The sequence below is a fragment of the Lepisosteus oculatus genome, chromosome 4 (assembly GCF_040954835.1).
Source record: "Lepisosteus oculatus isolate fLepOcu1 chromosome 4, fLepOcu1.hap2, whole genome shotgun sequence".
NCBI classification, from domain to species: Eukaryota; Metazoa; Chordata; class Actinopteri; order Semionotiformes; family Lepisosteidae; genus Lepisosteus; species Lepisosteus oculatus.
The window spans coordinates 12,243,242-12,259,066 of NC_090699.1; the positions used below are offsets into that span (position 1 = coordinate 12,243,242).

Consider the following 15,825-nt stretch of genomic DNA (forward strand, 5'->3'; position numbering starts at 1 on the left):
GCTCCTTCCTCACCCTGCGCCCGCAGACGCTCTTTTCTCTCTCGTTTCTCGTCAGTTTCCGCGATGCATAGCCAGTGCGAGCGCACTTAGCGCGACTGCAGCCGCTGCGCTTCGGACACAACTGCTCGGCTCGGCGCGGCTCTGGGGCACAGATCGCTTTATTTCCTCTTCTTCCTCTTCTTCCTCTTCTTCTTTTCCGCTCTCCCAGCTCCCACTCAGCCCCGCAGCCCCGACTGTGTCCGCCCGCAGACCGGCGGTGACCGCAGCCGTGTCCCTCTCGACCCCGCTGTCCAGGGAGCCGTCATCTGCTGGTCGCACCTTTCGCCGCCACCAACCCTGTCCCTGCCCTTCCTCTCTTTTTACTGTTCCCTCTTCCTCCCTCTTTCTCTCTCTCTCTCTCTCACTCCCTCTCTTTCTCAATTTCCAAACTTTTCCGAACTTTTCTTTTCTCCCTCCCCCGCTGCCCCGTGGAATAAAGTCCTGACTGGAGGGCGCAGACATTCCCGTTACGTGGTTGTGATTGGTCGAGCGCGGTCCCCGGCGCTGCCAATCAGGGGAGGGCACGATCAGGCTCCGCATCCGATTGGCCGAGCCGAGCGGCGAACCCGGCCGTGATTGGCTCTTGCTTCCGCTTTGTCCGGGACGAGGCTACGAAGCTTTCTCTTACTGTGACAGTTGTGGTACAGTAGAACAGTCCTGTTACAGTAGGGGCAGTTCTCCTGTACTGGACTGTAACTCCGAGTGTAACAGGGCTGTTCTACTGTACTGGACTGTAGCTCCGAGTGTAACAGGACTGTTCTCCTGTACTGGACTGTAGCTCCTATTGTAACAGGACTGTTCTCCTGTACTGGACTGCAGCTCCTATTGTAACAGGACTGTTCTACTGTACTGGACTGTAGCCCCTATTGTAACAGCACTGTTCTCCTGTACTGGACTGTAGCTCCTATTGTAACAGACTGTTCTCCTGTACTGGACTGTAGCTCCTATTGTAACAGACTGTTCTACTGTACTGGACTGTAGCTCCTATTGTAACAGACTGTTCTCCTGTACTGGACTGTAGCTCCTATTGTAACAGACTGTTCTCCTGTACTGGACTGTAGCTCCTATTGTAACAGGACTGTTCTCCTGTACTGGGACTGTAGCTCCTATTGTAACAGGACTGTTCTCCTGTACTGGACTGTAGCTCCTATTGTAACAGACTGTTCTCCTGTACTGGACTGTAGCTCCTATTGTAACAGACTGTTCTCCTGTACTGGACTGTAGCTCCTATTGTAACAGGACTGTTCTCCTGTACTGGACTGTAGCTCCTATTGTAACAGGACTGGTCTACTGTACTGGACTGTAGCTCCTATTGTAACAGGACTGGTCTACTGTACTGGACTGTAGCTCCTATTGTAACAGGACTGTTCTCCTGTACTGGACTGTAGCTCCTATTGTAACAGACTGTTCTCCTGTACTGGGACTGTAGCTCCTATTGTAACAGGACTGTTCTCCTGTACTGGGACTGTAGCTCCTATTGTAACAGACTGTTCTCCTGTACTGGGACTGTAGCTCCTATTGTAACAGACTGTTCTCCTGTACTGGACTGTAGCTCCTATTGTAACAGACTGTTCTCCTGTACTGGACTGTAGCTCCTATTGTAACAGGACTGTTCTCCTGTACTGGACTGTAGCTCCTATTGTAACAGGACTGGTCTACTGTACTGGACTGTAGCTCCTATTGTAACAGGACTGGTCTACTGTACTGGACTGTAGCCCCTATTACAACAAGACTGTTCTACTGTATTGGACTGTAGCTCCTATTGTAACAGGACTGGTCTACTGTACTGGACTGTAGCTCCTATTGAAACAGGACTGTTTTCCTCTACTGGGACTGTAGCTCCTATTGTAATGGGAATTTTCTGCTGTACTGGGACTGTAGCCCCTATTGTAACAGGACTGTTCTACTGTACTGGACTGTAGCTCCTATTGTAACAGACTGTTCTCCTGTACTGGACTGTAGCCCCTATTGTAACAGACTGGTCTACTGTACTGGACTGTAGCTCCTATTGTAACAGGACTGTTCTCCTGTACTGGACTGTAGCTCCTATTGTAGCAGACTGTTCTACTGTACTGGGACTGTAGCTCCTATTGTAACAGACTGTTCTCCTGTACTGGACTGTAGCTCCTATTGTAACAGACTGGTCTACTGTACTGGACTGTAGCTCCTATTGTAACAGGGCTGTTCTCCTGTACTGGGACTGTATTAACAGGACTGTTCTACTGTATGTTTGTTATCAACACCTACTGTAATATGACGTCTGTTCTGTGCGTCTTTCAGACCCCCCTCCTCTTTTCCCCTCCCTCTCTCCTCCCCTCCTCCTCTCCTCTCCTTTGTTCTTCCTAGTGTCTGTTTCTCATTAGGCTCCCGCAGTCTTAACTGTGTCTGTGACTGGAAAAATCCAAAGTACAAACACAGGCCCCCTCCCCCACTCCTCTCCTCTCTCCTCTCTCCCTCTGCTCGTGACGGTCGGAATTTTCTCCTCTGTTCAATCTGTCACACAGGGGGCGATAGTGAGCATTGATACTGTCACCATTCATTCTAATAATAATAATAATCATAATAATCATACGGTCTCTGAGTGTGAAGCTGCACACAAACGCTGCAGGAGGCGAGCTGTGCCCACGGTGACGCCTGTGCTCGGTGCTGCCCCTTGCAGTCGGGTTTGTTTTCATTTTTTTTTTGTGATTGTGGCGCCACCTCGTGGTCATGTTCCGCTATTTCACTATGAAATGGGACACACGGTATATACATTAAAATAATAATAGACACGGGGGGGGGGGTGCTGCATGGTCTCTCTCCCTGCCCATGAGCACCTCCTACAGACGGCCCTGGGCAACACCTCTGTGCTGAGTGCTGAGTGCTGAGTGCACACACGCGCACACACACACACACACACACGGACGGACAGACAGGACAAGACACCAGCCGAACAAACTCACACCAGTTCTAATTTTTGCTAAGCCAAGTTACCCGAAGGTCTTTGGACTGTGGCAGGAAACTGGAGCACCTGGAGGAAACCCCTGTGAGGGGAACATGCAAACTCCACACAGACAGCACTCCAGGAACTGACCCCTGGGCCCCAGGGCTGGGAGGCAGGGTGGGCTTTAGTGTTTCTTATGTGTCCAGTACAGTGTGTATCCATTGTGAACAGGGAGTGTTCAGTGAATGCACTTGACAGTTTGCAGACCATATAGTCTACCACAGCTTGAGGTGTGTGTTAAGTGCACAGAGCTGTATGGTGTGCTGTTAGTGCAGTGTTCAGTGTGTGTCCAGTGTAGTTTAGAATGTATGTTCAGTGCACTGAGGTGCGCTGTGCGTGTTCAGCACAGTGCACAGTGTGTGTTCAGTGAGGTGAAGTTGACAGCTGTGTTCAGTCCAGTGTAGTGTATAATGTGCCTCCATCGTTTGTGCGGCACTCAGTGTGTGTTACTGCATCAGCCTGCTCGTGAATTCGGGACCACAGCGGGCGCGACGTGTTCAACTCCAACTCCTAGACACGCCGGCACGGCCGTCCTGTCTGCTGGAGTCGCGCAAGCAGCGGGCTGTAGAGGAACAAGTACGCGTTTCTTCCCTGCTGGAGACAGAAGGAAAGAAACACAACCTCAGCACCCACACCTGAAGGAGGCGCCACAGCCGAAACGTTGCTTTACGTTTACTTCACTTGTTTACGTTTCCGCGGGTCCTGTACTGTGTGCTGCCTCCCGGGGAGTCCTGTCGTGTGAGGGCGGGAGAGGGGCGGGCTGTGAGGGGGTTTAAGATGCTGAGCGAGGCCTGCTGGAGACTCTCCCGGGGATGGGGGGGTCTGCAGCCTGCTGCCCGACACGCACTTGGTAATCGCGCAATCATTCAATCGTTTATCTAAACAGGCGTCGCCAGCCGGCTTCTTCTGGGCTCGGGGACCCTGGGCGTCTCCGTCCGCTGTCGCCCGGGCCCGCCGAGGCGGGGCCTGTCCTGACCGCGACGACACTCCGAGGGGGGGGAGGAGGAAGAGGAGGAAGAGGGGGGCGATGATATGTACGTGAAGACCCACGCGAGCCGCCGGACGTGACAGGCGGACGGGCAGAGGGGTAAGTCTCGCGCCTGTCCTGGAAGGTGCGCTCGCGCGGGAGTTTCTCACGGTAAAAAAAAAAAAACAACAACAGAAGATTAAGAAAAACCTCTCGCTTCCAGCTTTACCGGTCTTTCCTGTCGGTAGGGTTTGACAATTCTGTGGTGTTTTTGTTTATTATTGTAATTGGCGTTGCTTTTTTGTTTTCTGGATTTTGTCTTCTTTTTCTTGGCAAAAACAAAAAACACAAAACACTTTTGAGCTCCTTCATCAGATCTGTGACGGGGTGACAGTCCTGAAAGTGTTGTAACTGCACGGCTCTCGCACTGGAATCAGACTGAAAGATAGCGCCTGTCAGCCCGAATACCAGACTATCTGCCTGTCTGTCTAACTGACGTGAGTTTCTGCCTGTCTGAGATCTGTCTGCCTGTCTGTCTGACTGAGATCTGCCTGTCTATCTGACTGAGAGTCTGCATGTCTATATGGCTGAGATTCTGCCTGTCTGTCTATCTGACTAAGTTTCTATCTGACTGAGATTCTGTCTGTCTGTCTGACTGAGATCTGTCTGCCTGTCTATTTGATTGAGATCTGCCTGTCTGTCTGACTGAGATTCTGTATGTCTATATGGCTGAGATTCTGCCTGTCTGTCTATCTATCTGACTAAGTGCCTGTCTGACTGACTGTGTCTGTCTGTCTCAATGTCTGTCTGACTGACTTTCTGACTGAGTGTCTGGGTGAGATTCTGTCTGTCTGAGATTCTGAGTGTCTGATTGAGTTTCTGTCAGTCTGAGTATCTCTGTGACTGAGTGTCTTTCTGAGATTCTGTCTGTCTGTCTGAATGTCTGAGTGTCTGTCTCAATGTCTGTCTGACTGATTGATTTTCTGTCTGGTCTGACTGTCTGAGTGTCTGACTGTGTATCTGTCTTTCTCAGTGTCTGTTTGATCGAGGATGCCTGTGTGTGTGTGAATTTATGCTTGTGTGTTTGTATGTGATTGTGTATGAGTTTGTGCTTGTGTGTGTGCATGTGTTTGTGTGTGAGTTTGTGCCTGTGTCTGTGTCCATGTGTGTGAGTTTGTGCATGCAATTATGTGTGTGTGAGAATTTGTGCCTGTGTGTGTCACGTCGGGGGGTCACGTCAGCCTTAGCGAGAGAGTCGGGGGGGGGGGGTGGTCACGCCAGCCTTTGAAGACTTTCTACATTTCTAAAGCTCGTCTCTCCTGAAGGAGGAGACTCTTGGCTCCAGCAGGCTGACAGCGGAAGGAGTTGAATCCATTCTCTCTCCAGTTCCAGCCCCTCTCCTGCGCAGGCCGCACTGGCGCAGTATTCATTGGCACGCTGGAGTTTATCCAACAGCGCTGCATCGATGGGCTTCTGAGGAATCAACAGGAACAGGAATCAGAGAACCAGGGGATGAAAACTGGAGGCAAAGGGTGGTGGGAGTGTGGAACAAGTACTTTACACAAAGGGTGGTGAGAGTGTGGAACAAGTACTTTACACAGAGAGTGGTGGGGTGGGGAACAAGCTGCCCGGCCATGTTGTTGAAGCCGATACCCTGGCTTCTCTCCAGACACAGCTGGGTGAGACCCACCCAGTCAGGACAGGAGGCTCTTCTTTACACAGAGGGTGGTGGGAGTGTGGAAGCTACCCAACCTGTTCCTGAAATCAGCACTTTCTCTAAAGTGAAGGAGAATGTGGTAAATCCTGTTTTACTCCTTATACATGACTGACAGCTCTTATATCCTTTTAAATATTACCTCTGGGTTAAAAATAGCAATGTAGGCCTGGAAATGGTTGACTTAATAAAAGATGAAGACACTGATGTGCTGATTACCTAATGGATAGAACATCTGAAGTAACCGGTATCACTGCTGTCCCTCTCCTCTCACACTCACCCTGAACTCACCAGCACACACACACTGTCACACCTGACTGTACTGTAGACACTACTAGTGTCACTGCTGTCCCTCTCCTCTCACACTCACCCTGAACTCACCAGCACACACACTGTCACACCTGACTGTACTGTAGACACTACTAGTGTCACTGCTGTCCCTTTCCTCTCACACTCACCCTGAACTCACCAGTACACACACACTGTCACACCTGAGTGTACTGTAGACACCACCAGTGTCACTGCTGTCCCTCTCCTCTCACACTCACCCTGAACTCCCCAACACACACACACTGTCACACACTGTCACACCTGACTGTACTGTAGACACTACTAGTGTCACTGCTGTCCCTCTCCTCTCACACTCACCCTGAACTCACCAGCACACACACTGTCACACCTGACTGTACTGTAGACACTACTAGTGTCACTGCTGTCCCTCTCCTCTCACACTCACCCTGAACTCACCAACACACACACACTGTCACACCTGACTGTACTGGAGACACTACTAGTGTCACCCCTAGAGACAAACACAGTTTACATCATGCTTGCAGACTGGTGAGGTCAGAGTGTCTCGCCTTTCACAATCGGCTCTTTTACTCACACCTGGCCACGGCATTTCGACACGGAGGACAGGGGCAAGCGCTGAGCTGTTCTCTTCCCGCTCGGCGGTGCTCGGGGTTGTGTGAGCTGTCAGGGCTGTGCCAGATTGGAGCTGAGTCTGAACACCTCAGCAGGAAGCGGCCGCCTGCCTTCCCCGGACCCCCAGAACCGCATCTTTCCCGTCTCTCCGCAGCCTGTGAGGTCCTGTGCCTTGCTGTCCGTCAGTTCATTTCCTCCACCTCTCTGTGAGCAATGCAGGGGATTGGTTTCCTGGATCCTCTCACGCCCCAGTCTCTCTCTCTCTCCCTTCTCAGAAATAAGTGAAATTCCTGAGCTGCGCGTGCGTGCACATGTCTGAGCTGCCTCTCTACCTGGAATTGTGTGTGTGTGTCTGAGCTGCCTCTCTACCTGGAATTGTGTGTGTGTGTGTCTGAGCTGCCTTTCTACCTGGAATTGTGTGTGTGTGTGTGTGTGTGTGTGTGTCTGAGCTGCCTCTCTACCTGGAATTGTGTGTGTGTGTGTCTGAGCTGCCTCTCTACCTGGGATTGTGTGTGTGTGTCTGAGCTGCCTCTCTACCTGGAATTGTGTGTGTGTGTGTGTGTGTGTCTGAGCTGCCTCTCTACCTGGGATTGTGTGTGTGTGTCTGAGCTGCCTCTCTACCTGGGATTGTGTGTGTGTGTCTGAGCTGCCTCTCTACCTGGGATTGTGTGTGTGTGTGTGTGTCTGAGCTGCCTCTCTACCTGGGATTGTGTGTGTGTGTCTGAGCTGCCTCTCTACCTGGGATTGTGTGTGTGTGTGTCTGAGCTGCCTCTCTACCTGGGATTGTGTGTGTGTGTCTGAGCTGCCTCTCTACCTGGAATTGTGTGTGTGTGTGTGTGTGTGTCTGAGCTGCCTCTCTACCTGGGATTGTGTGTGTGTGTGTGTGTGTGTCTGAGCTGCCTCTCTACCTGGGATTGTGTGTGTGTGTGTGTCTGAGCTGCCTCTCTACCTGGGATTGTGTGTGTGTGTCTGAGCTGCCTCTCTACCTGGGATTGTGTGTGTGTGTGTCTGTCTGAGCTGCCTCTCTACCTGGGATTGTGTGTGTGTCTGAGCTGCCTCTCTACCTGGGATTGTGTGTGTGTGTGTCTGAGCTGCCTCTCTACCTGGGATTGTGTGTGTGTGTGTGTGTGTTCTGTCTCTGTACCTGGGTTTGTGTCAGTGTATGTGTGTATTCTGTCTCTGTGCCTGGGCTTGTGTCAGTGTGTGTGTGTTCTGTCTCTGTACCTGGGCTTGTGCTCTCTTGTGCATGTGCGCGTGTGTGCGTGGGCGTGTGCGGACGGGTGTGGTGTCAGGGAGTCAGACGTGCTGCGACTCGGCCTGAGCAGATCGCTGTGAGCCCAGAGAGGGGAGAGAGGAGCACACTTCCCCCTCCAGACTGTGTGCTGTGGCTTGCATGCTGCAGTCCTCCCTCCTGCTCCTGATCGCCCCGCGCCGGGGCAGGGTGCGGCTCTGCACAGCGTCTGGCCCCGCCGGGGCTGCAGGCCGGGGAGACCCCCTCCGCTGTCCGCGAGCGTCCGCACGGACCGACGGAGCGCCAGGCAGGCAGCCTCTACCGCCTCAGGTGAGGCCGCTGGTCGGGTGCGAGAGTTGGGGAGAAGGGGGGCGCCCCCGTACCGGAGCCAGCTCTTGGAGGGGCTTTGCTGAGCTGCAGGATGAGGTTTGGGGTTTAAAGAAGGTCGTTTGAATATCAGGTCGTGAGTAAATGTTCTCCTGTTACCTCCTCCGTGTCACTGTGTCTCCTGTCCTGTGGTGTGTGTTTGTTACTGAGGGCTTCTCTTTCAGCTCTTCTTTCTCACTGTGTCTCCTGTCCTGTGGTTTGTGTATTACTGAGGGATTCTCTGTGATCTCCTGTCTCTCACTGTGTCTCCTGTCCTGTGGTGTGTGTTTTACTGAGGGCTTCTCTGTGATCTCCTTTCTCTCTCTCTCACTGTGTCTCCTGTCCTGTGGTGTGTGTTTGTTACTGAGGGATTCTCTGTGATTTCCTTTCTCTCTCTCACTGTGTCTCCTGTCCTATTTTGTGTGTTTATTACTGAGGGTTTCTCTGTGATTTCCTCTCTCACACTGTGTCTCCTGTCCTGTTGTGTGTGTGTGTATTACTGAGGGCTTCTCTGTGATCTCCTGTCTCTCACTGTGTCTCCTCTCCTGTTGTGTGTTTATTACTGAGGGATATTCTGTGATCTTCTCTCTCTCTCTCACTGTGTCTCCTGTCCTGTGATGTGTTTATTCCTGAGAGATGTTGTGATCTCCTCTCTCTCACTGTGTCTCCTGTGCCTCTGCAGGGTCATAGACACGTGTGTTGAGCTGACAGCTCTGATCGGTGATTGATGGTCAGTGATTAGTGATTAGTGATCGGTGATCAGTGATCAGACAGAAGCCTGCTGTGTGCGTAGGTCTTTCCGGCAGGGAGGGCGGGGTGGGGCATCATGGGCTATCTGATGTAATGCTGTTTCTCTGCAGTCCTGGTGTTGGTTACATCATTAATTCCCTTGATGCCCTGAATGCCGCAGAGCAAATGAGTCCTTTTCCTGGGCTCTGCCTGCGCAGGGGGGCATCGGCTGTGGTGCGTAGAGAGGCCGCCGCAGACTGCCGCCGGCTCAGGAGGCCTCCTGGCCTGTCCTGGGGGTCCTGAGGGGTTGTTGTTGGTATTGGACAGGACTGTGGTCCTCTCTCGCTCATCTCTGACCAGCAGGCCAGCCGGCGCAATGAACTGAGTGAGGAATCTTGATCAGGATCCTTCCCGATCCTCTGCTGTGCGCCGGGAGGATGAGGATGAGGGTGCGAGCCCAGCCCTGTGAGCGCAGCTATGGACTCGGGGACTTGCTGCTTGGCAGCTTTCAGGCTTCCTGTCCATGCTTTTTATTGTCCCAGTTTATGGAAGGGTGCCTGTCTGTTCCTCCCCCCCAGTGCTGATCTAGTGGTCTGTTCCTCCCCCCCAGCGCTGATCTAGTGGTCTGTTCCTCCCCCAGTGCTGATCTAGTGGTCTGTTCCTCCCCCAGTGCTGATCTAGTGGTCTGTTCCTCCCCCAGCGCTGATCTAGTGGTCTGTTCCTCCCCCCCAGCGCTGATCTAGTGGTCTGTTCCCCCCCCAGTGCTGATCTAGTGGTCTGTTCCTCCCCCAGCGCTGATCTAGTGGTCTGTTCCTCCCCCAGCACTGATCTAGTGGTCTGTTCCTCCCCCCCAGCGCTGATCTAGTGGTCTGTTCCTCCCCCAGCGCTGATCTAGTGGTCTGTTCCTCCCCCAGCGCTGATCTAGTGGTCTGTTCCTCCCCCCCAGCGCTGATCTAGTGGTCTGTTCCTCCCCCCCAGCGCTGATCTAGTGGTCTGTTTCCAGTCTCACTGCTTGATCTCCTTGGGTCTGTAAATCTGCTTCTCTCTCTCTCCGGAAGCACAGCGGGTTGCGAAATGCAGCAGGAAGGGCACACGGAGGGAGTCCGTTTGATGGGAGACGTGGGATAGCTGCTGAGTGCGCCCGCCTCGAGGCGCGTCCCAGCATGCACCACTGCACCCCACGGCTCAGGATCTGTGGAGTTCTGCTCACAGGCCGGATGTGTGCGGGAGGCAGGATGGGAGGAGGGGAGCGGTCGTTCTTGGGTGTTGGTTTATCTGTGGCTGGATTTACTGGGACGCTGGCGTCTCTATACATGTGCACGCACACGCGTGTGCAGGTGGTCCCTGTTATCAGTCACCCCACTATAGGCGACTTTCTGGCCTTGAACCCCAGCGTATCTCGGGGGCCCCCCTGTAACACTCTTACATCTGCTTTGGAATGCGCATTCAGTACAGCGGTTCAAGTACATCACCTGTGTTCGCTTTTCCAGGCTCAAGTCCGTCCCCACCACCCTGTCAAGCTCTGCCTAATCCCGCCAAGTTTCGCTGAGCTCCGCTGAGCCCTGCCGGATCCCACTGAGACCAGCCGAGTCCCAGTGAGGCCTGCTGAGCCGGCTGAGACCTGCTGACACCTGCTGAGCCCCTCGGAGCCCAGCCAAGAGCCAGTGAGCCCTTCTCAGCCCAACTAAACCCAACCAAGCCCAACCGAGCCCAACTGAGCCACTCGGAGCCCAGCCAAGAGCCAGTGAGCCCTTCTCAGCCCAACTAAACCCAACCGAGCCCAACCGAGCCCAACTGAGCCACTCGGAGCCCAGCCAAGAGCCAGTGAGCCCTTCTCAGCCCAACTAAACCCAACCGAGCCCAACCGAGCCCAACTGAGCCACTCGGAGCCCAGCCAAGTGCCACTGAGCCCTGCTCAGCCCTGCTCAGCCCTGCTCAGCCCTGCTCAGCCCAACCGAGCCCAACCGAGCCCAACCGAGACCCGCTGAGCCCCTTGGAGCCCCTGCTGAGTGCCACCAAGCCCCACCGGGCCCCTCCAAAGATGGCCACCAACGAGACCCTCGTGCCTAGCCCCACGCCCGAACCCGAGACCATCGTGAGCAACGACGTGTCGACGGCGGTGGGCACCCTCATCCTCACCCTGGTCTTCCTGGTGGGCGTGCCCGGCAACCTCTTCGTCATCTGGAGCATCCTGGTGCGGGCCCGCAAGCGCTCCGTCACCTGCCTGCTCATCCTGCACCTGGCCCTGGCGGACGGCGGCCTGATGCTGCTCACGCTCTTCTTCGTGGTCTACCTGGCCAAGCGCAGCTGGGTCTTCGGCACCGCCATGTGCAAGGGCCTCTTCTACCTGTGCTGCACCAACATGTACGCCAGCATCTTCCTCATCACCGTGATGAGCCTGCACCGCCTGGTGGCCGTGGTGCGGCCCCACCGCCTGCACCTCATCAACCGCAAGGCGGTGGTGGCGCCCGTGGTGGCCGCCCTCTGGGTCCTGACGCTCGCCATGGCCGTCCCGGCCCTGGTCTTCCGCCAGGACACCGTGAACAGGGAGGCGGGGCGCGGCAACGCCACGTGGGTGTGCGTGCCCGTCCACCCGCGCGAGTGGCAGGTGGTCTTCCAGTACACCTTCGAGACGGTGGTGGGCTTCGTGCTGCCCTACGCGGTCATCGTGGCCAGCTACGTCCGCATCCTGCGCCGCATCCGCCGCACGCGCTTCCGCCGGCGCGTCCGCAGCGAGAAGCTCATCCTGGCCATCGTCATCACCTTCGGGCTCTTCTGGCTGCCCTACCACGTGGTCAACATCATCCAGGTGCGGCCCGCCGCTATCGGACCCCCCCGCCGGCCCTCGAGACCGTCTGCCTGTCGATCGCAGGGATCGGTCGTGCCGGAGACTGTCCGGTCATCAATACAGAGCAGAATTAGTATCGTCTGCTTATTGATCGCCCATCAGGGATAAATAGGACCCAAGACTGTCCAGTCATCAATACAGAGCAGAATTAGTATCGTGTGCTTATTGATCACCCATCAGGGATCAATAGGGCCTGAGACTGTCCGGTCATCAATACAGAGCAGAATTAGTATCGTCTGCCTATTGATCACCCATCAGGGATCAGTCGTACCTGAGACTGTCCGGTCATCAATACAGAGCAGAATTAGTATCGTGTGCCTATTGATCACCCATCAGGGATCAATAGGGCCTGAGACTGTCCGGTCATCAATACAGAGCAGAATTAGTATCGTCTGCCTAGTGATCACCCATCAGGGATCAGTCGTACCGGAGACTGTCCGGTCATCAATACAGAGCAGAATTAGTATCGTCTGCCTATTGATCACACATCAGGGATCAATAGGGCCTGAGACTGTCCGGTCATCAATACAGAGCAGAATTAGTATCGTCTGCCTATTGATCACCCATCAGGGATCAGTCGTACCGGAGACTGTCCGGTCATCAATACAGAGCAGAATTAGTATCGTCTGCCTAGTGATCACCCATCAGGGATCAATAGGGCCTGAGACTGTCCGGTCATCAATACAGAGCAGAATTAGTATCGTGTGCCTATTGATCACCCATCAGGGATCAATAGGGCCTGAGACTGTCCGGTCATCAATACAGAGCAGAATTAGTATCGTGTGCCTATTGATCACCCATCAGGGATCGGTCGTGCCGGAGACTGTCCGGTCATCAATACAGAGCAGAATTAGTATCGTGTGCCTATTGATCACCCATCAGGGATCAATAGGGCCTGAGACTGTCCGGTCATCAATACAGAGCAGAATTAGTATCGTGTGCCTATTGATCACCCATCAGGGATCAGTCGTACCTGAGACAGTCCAGTCATCAATACAGAGCAGAATTAGTATCGTCTGCCTATTGATCACCCATCAGATCAATAGGGCCTGAGACTGTCCAGTCATCAATACAGAGCAGAATTAGTATTGTCGCCTATTGATCACCCATCTGGGATCAGTCGTACCTGAGAATGTCCAATCATCCGAGTGTACTTAATATTGTCTCCCTATTGATTACCTCTCAGTGATCAATTTGTGCGCCAGGAATGGCCAATCAGCAATATCAGTAGCATGGTGGTTCGGTTTGCTGCCTCTCCGCTCTGGGGCCCTGGGTTCAGGTCCTGGGGTGCTGTCTGTGTGGAATTTGCGTGTTCTCCTTGTGTTTGTGTTTCCTCTCACAGTGCAAAGACATGCTGGTGGGTTAATTGGCTTCTGGAGAAATTGGTGTGAGTGAGTGAGTGTGTGTGTGTGTCTGGTGTGAGTGTGTGTGTCTGTGCTGCAATAGCCTGGCATTCGGTCCAGGGTACCCCCACCTTGTGCCCCTTGCTTGCCGGGATAGACTCCATCTCCCCCTCGACCCTGAATTGGAAGATGAGGTTAGAAATTGGATGGATGTTAATCACCTATTTGTGATCAACAGGGCCAGAGAGTGCCCACTCATTAATGATCAATACCGAGTGTGTGAAGTCTGGAAGTAATTAAGGTCGTCTTCCTATTAACCATTTCGCAGTGATCTATAGTGTCTGGGATTGCAGTCAATGAATATTAGTGTGCTATGCCCATAGGAACAATAAGTACATTCATAAATGAATTTGTAAAGACTTTTAGTTCTAGCCATATCTATGTATTAGTAGTAATATTAGCACAGATCTTGTATTCACTACGTGTGTGTGGTGGCAGAGTGCCTCTGGGCTGCAGTGACAGTAGTGTCGCCACTAGAGGCCGCCAGTGCTGCAGTGGAAATGCCTTGGTGTACAAGTAACCTGTTGTACATCCATCCTTTTTTTTGGACAGCCTATCCTTTCTATACATTCATCCATCTTTTTTATCCAGTTCAGGGGGGATGAGCCGGAGGCTCTCACAAGAAACAAAGGGCACAAGGATGGTCCGTCACAGGGCAGAGATACACACACACTCACTCCCACCAGAAACACAGACACAGACACACACACTCACTCCCACCAGAAACACAGACACAGAGACACACACACACTCCCACCTGAAACACAGACACTCACACTCACTCCCACCAGAAACACAGACACACACACACACACTCACCCCCACCTGAAACACAAACACACGGACACAGACACAGACACACACTCACACACCAGACACACAGACACGTACATACGCTCACTCACACCAGACACGCAGACATACACATGCTCACTCACACCAGACACACGGACAAAGACACACACTCACACCACACAGACACAAACACACACTCACGCACATACTCACACCAAGGCCAGTTTTCCAGAAGCCAGTTAACCTACCACAACACACCAGTTCCACTTTGGACTGTGGGAGTAAACCGTGCACCCGGAGGAAACCCACACCAACATTGGGAGACCATGCAAACTCCACACAGACAGCACCCCAGGTCCAGAACTGAACCCAGGGCCCCAGCGCTGTGGGACAGTGATGCTGATGGCTGTACCACTGAGCCTCCCTCACGCGGGGCCTTTGTTACAGTATCTAACAAACTTCCGTAGCACAGCGTCTCAGGCGCACGCTACTGCCCTCTGGTGGCACCAGCGGTAAACACACCCTCTGCTCCCCTGCAGGTGGCGGCGGTGCTGTCCAAGGAGCCGGCGAGGACGCGACTGGACCACGTGTGGAAAACGAGCCGGGCCGTGACCTCCTCGCTGGCGTTCATCAGCTCCTGCGCCAACCCCGTGCTCTACTCGGTGGCAGCCCGCGGCTACATCCACCAGGCGGGGCTCGGCTTCATGGCGCGGCTCTTCGAGGGCACCGCGCCGGACTCCGGCACCTACCGGGGGCGCACCGACAACGGGCTGAGCCGCCAGGCCAGCCGGGAGAAGGTGGGGCTGGACTCGCTGAAGGACAGGGAGGCGGACTCGTCCACCAGCACCTCGCAGGGGAAGTAGGGCCGAGTTGGGCCAGACCGGACCGGGCCAGCATCGGACTGTTAATTTCACCGGAGATTCGTGAGGTCTCCGCAAGCACAGTGCACTGGAAAATCAGAATACTGTGTGCAGCTTCAGTCACCATGATATTAAAAATGAGGACAGCACCCAGATGCATTCTGGGATTAAAGGGACACTGACAGGCTGGAGGAACTGAGTCTCTTCAGTCTGAAGGGAGTGTCCCACACTGACAGGCTGGATAAACTGAGTCTCTTTAGTCTGAAGGGAGTGTCCCACACTGACAAGCTGCAGGAGTCTCTTTATTAACCCCTCTCTCTCAGTGCAGTGTTAATGTACTGGAGTGTCCAGTCAGTCAGTGTGTCTGTATGAACCCCTCTCTCTCAGTGCAGTGTTAATGTACTGGAGTGTCCAGTCAGTCAGTGTGTCTGTATGAACCCCTCTCTCTCAGTGCAGTGTTAATGTACTGGAGTGTCCAGTCAGTCAGTGTGTCTGTATGAACCCCTCTCTCTCAGTGCAGTGTTAATGTACTGGAGTGTCCAGTCAGTGTGTCTGTATGAACCCCTCTCTCTCAGTGCAGTGTTAATGTACTGGAGTGTCCAATCAGTCAGTGTGTCTGTATGAACCCCTCTCTCTCAGTGCAGTGTTAATGTACTGGAGTGTCCAGTCAGTGTGTCTGTATGAACCCCTCTCTCTCAGTGCAGTGTTAATGTACTGGAGTGTCCAATCAGTCAGTGTGTCTGTATGAACCCCTCTCTCTCAGTGCAGTGTTAATGTACTGGAGTGTCCAGTCAGTCAGTGTGTCTGTATGAACCCCTCTCTCTCAGTGCAGTGTTAATGTACTGGAGTGTCCAGTCAGTCAGTGTGTCTGTATGAACCCCTCTCTCTCAGTGCAGTGTTAATGTACTGGAGTGTCCAGTCAGTCAGTGTGTCTGTATGAACCCCTCTCTCTCAGTGCAGTGTTAA

The 15,825-nt window shown here is 53.5% G+C and overlaps 1 protein-coding gene across 3 annotated transcripts; it reads left to right on the forward strand.

Annotated features, from left to right (window-relative positions):
* The first annotated feature begins 3,812 nt into the window (after positions 1-3,812).
* On the forward strand, positions 3,813-15,259 carry ltb4r2b (leukotriene B4 receptor 2b). 3 transcript variants are annotated; one of them, XM_069188652.1, is made up of 3 exons: positions 3,813-4,109; positions 10,444-11,762; positions 14,539-15,259. In XM_069188652.1, the coding sequence occupies exons 2-3, from the start codon at positions 10,995-10,997 to the stop codon at positions 14,860-14,862; spliced, it is 1,092 nt and encodes a 363-aa protein (XP_069044753.1). In that variant the 5' UTR covers positions 3,813-4,109; positions 10,444-10,994; the 3' UTR covers positions 14,863-15,259. The 3 variants fall into 3 exon arrangements, with proteins under 3 accessions (XP_069044753.1, XP_069044752.1, XP_069044754.1); XM_069188651.1 differs by lacking the exon at positions 3,813-4,109 and adding an exon at positions 5,275-8,188; XM_069188653.1 differs by lacking the exon at positions 3,813-4,109 and adding an exon at positions 8,204-8,321.
* The last annotated feature ends 566 nt before the right edge of the window (positions 15,260-15,825 follow it).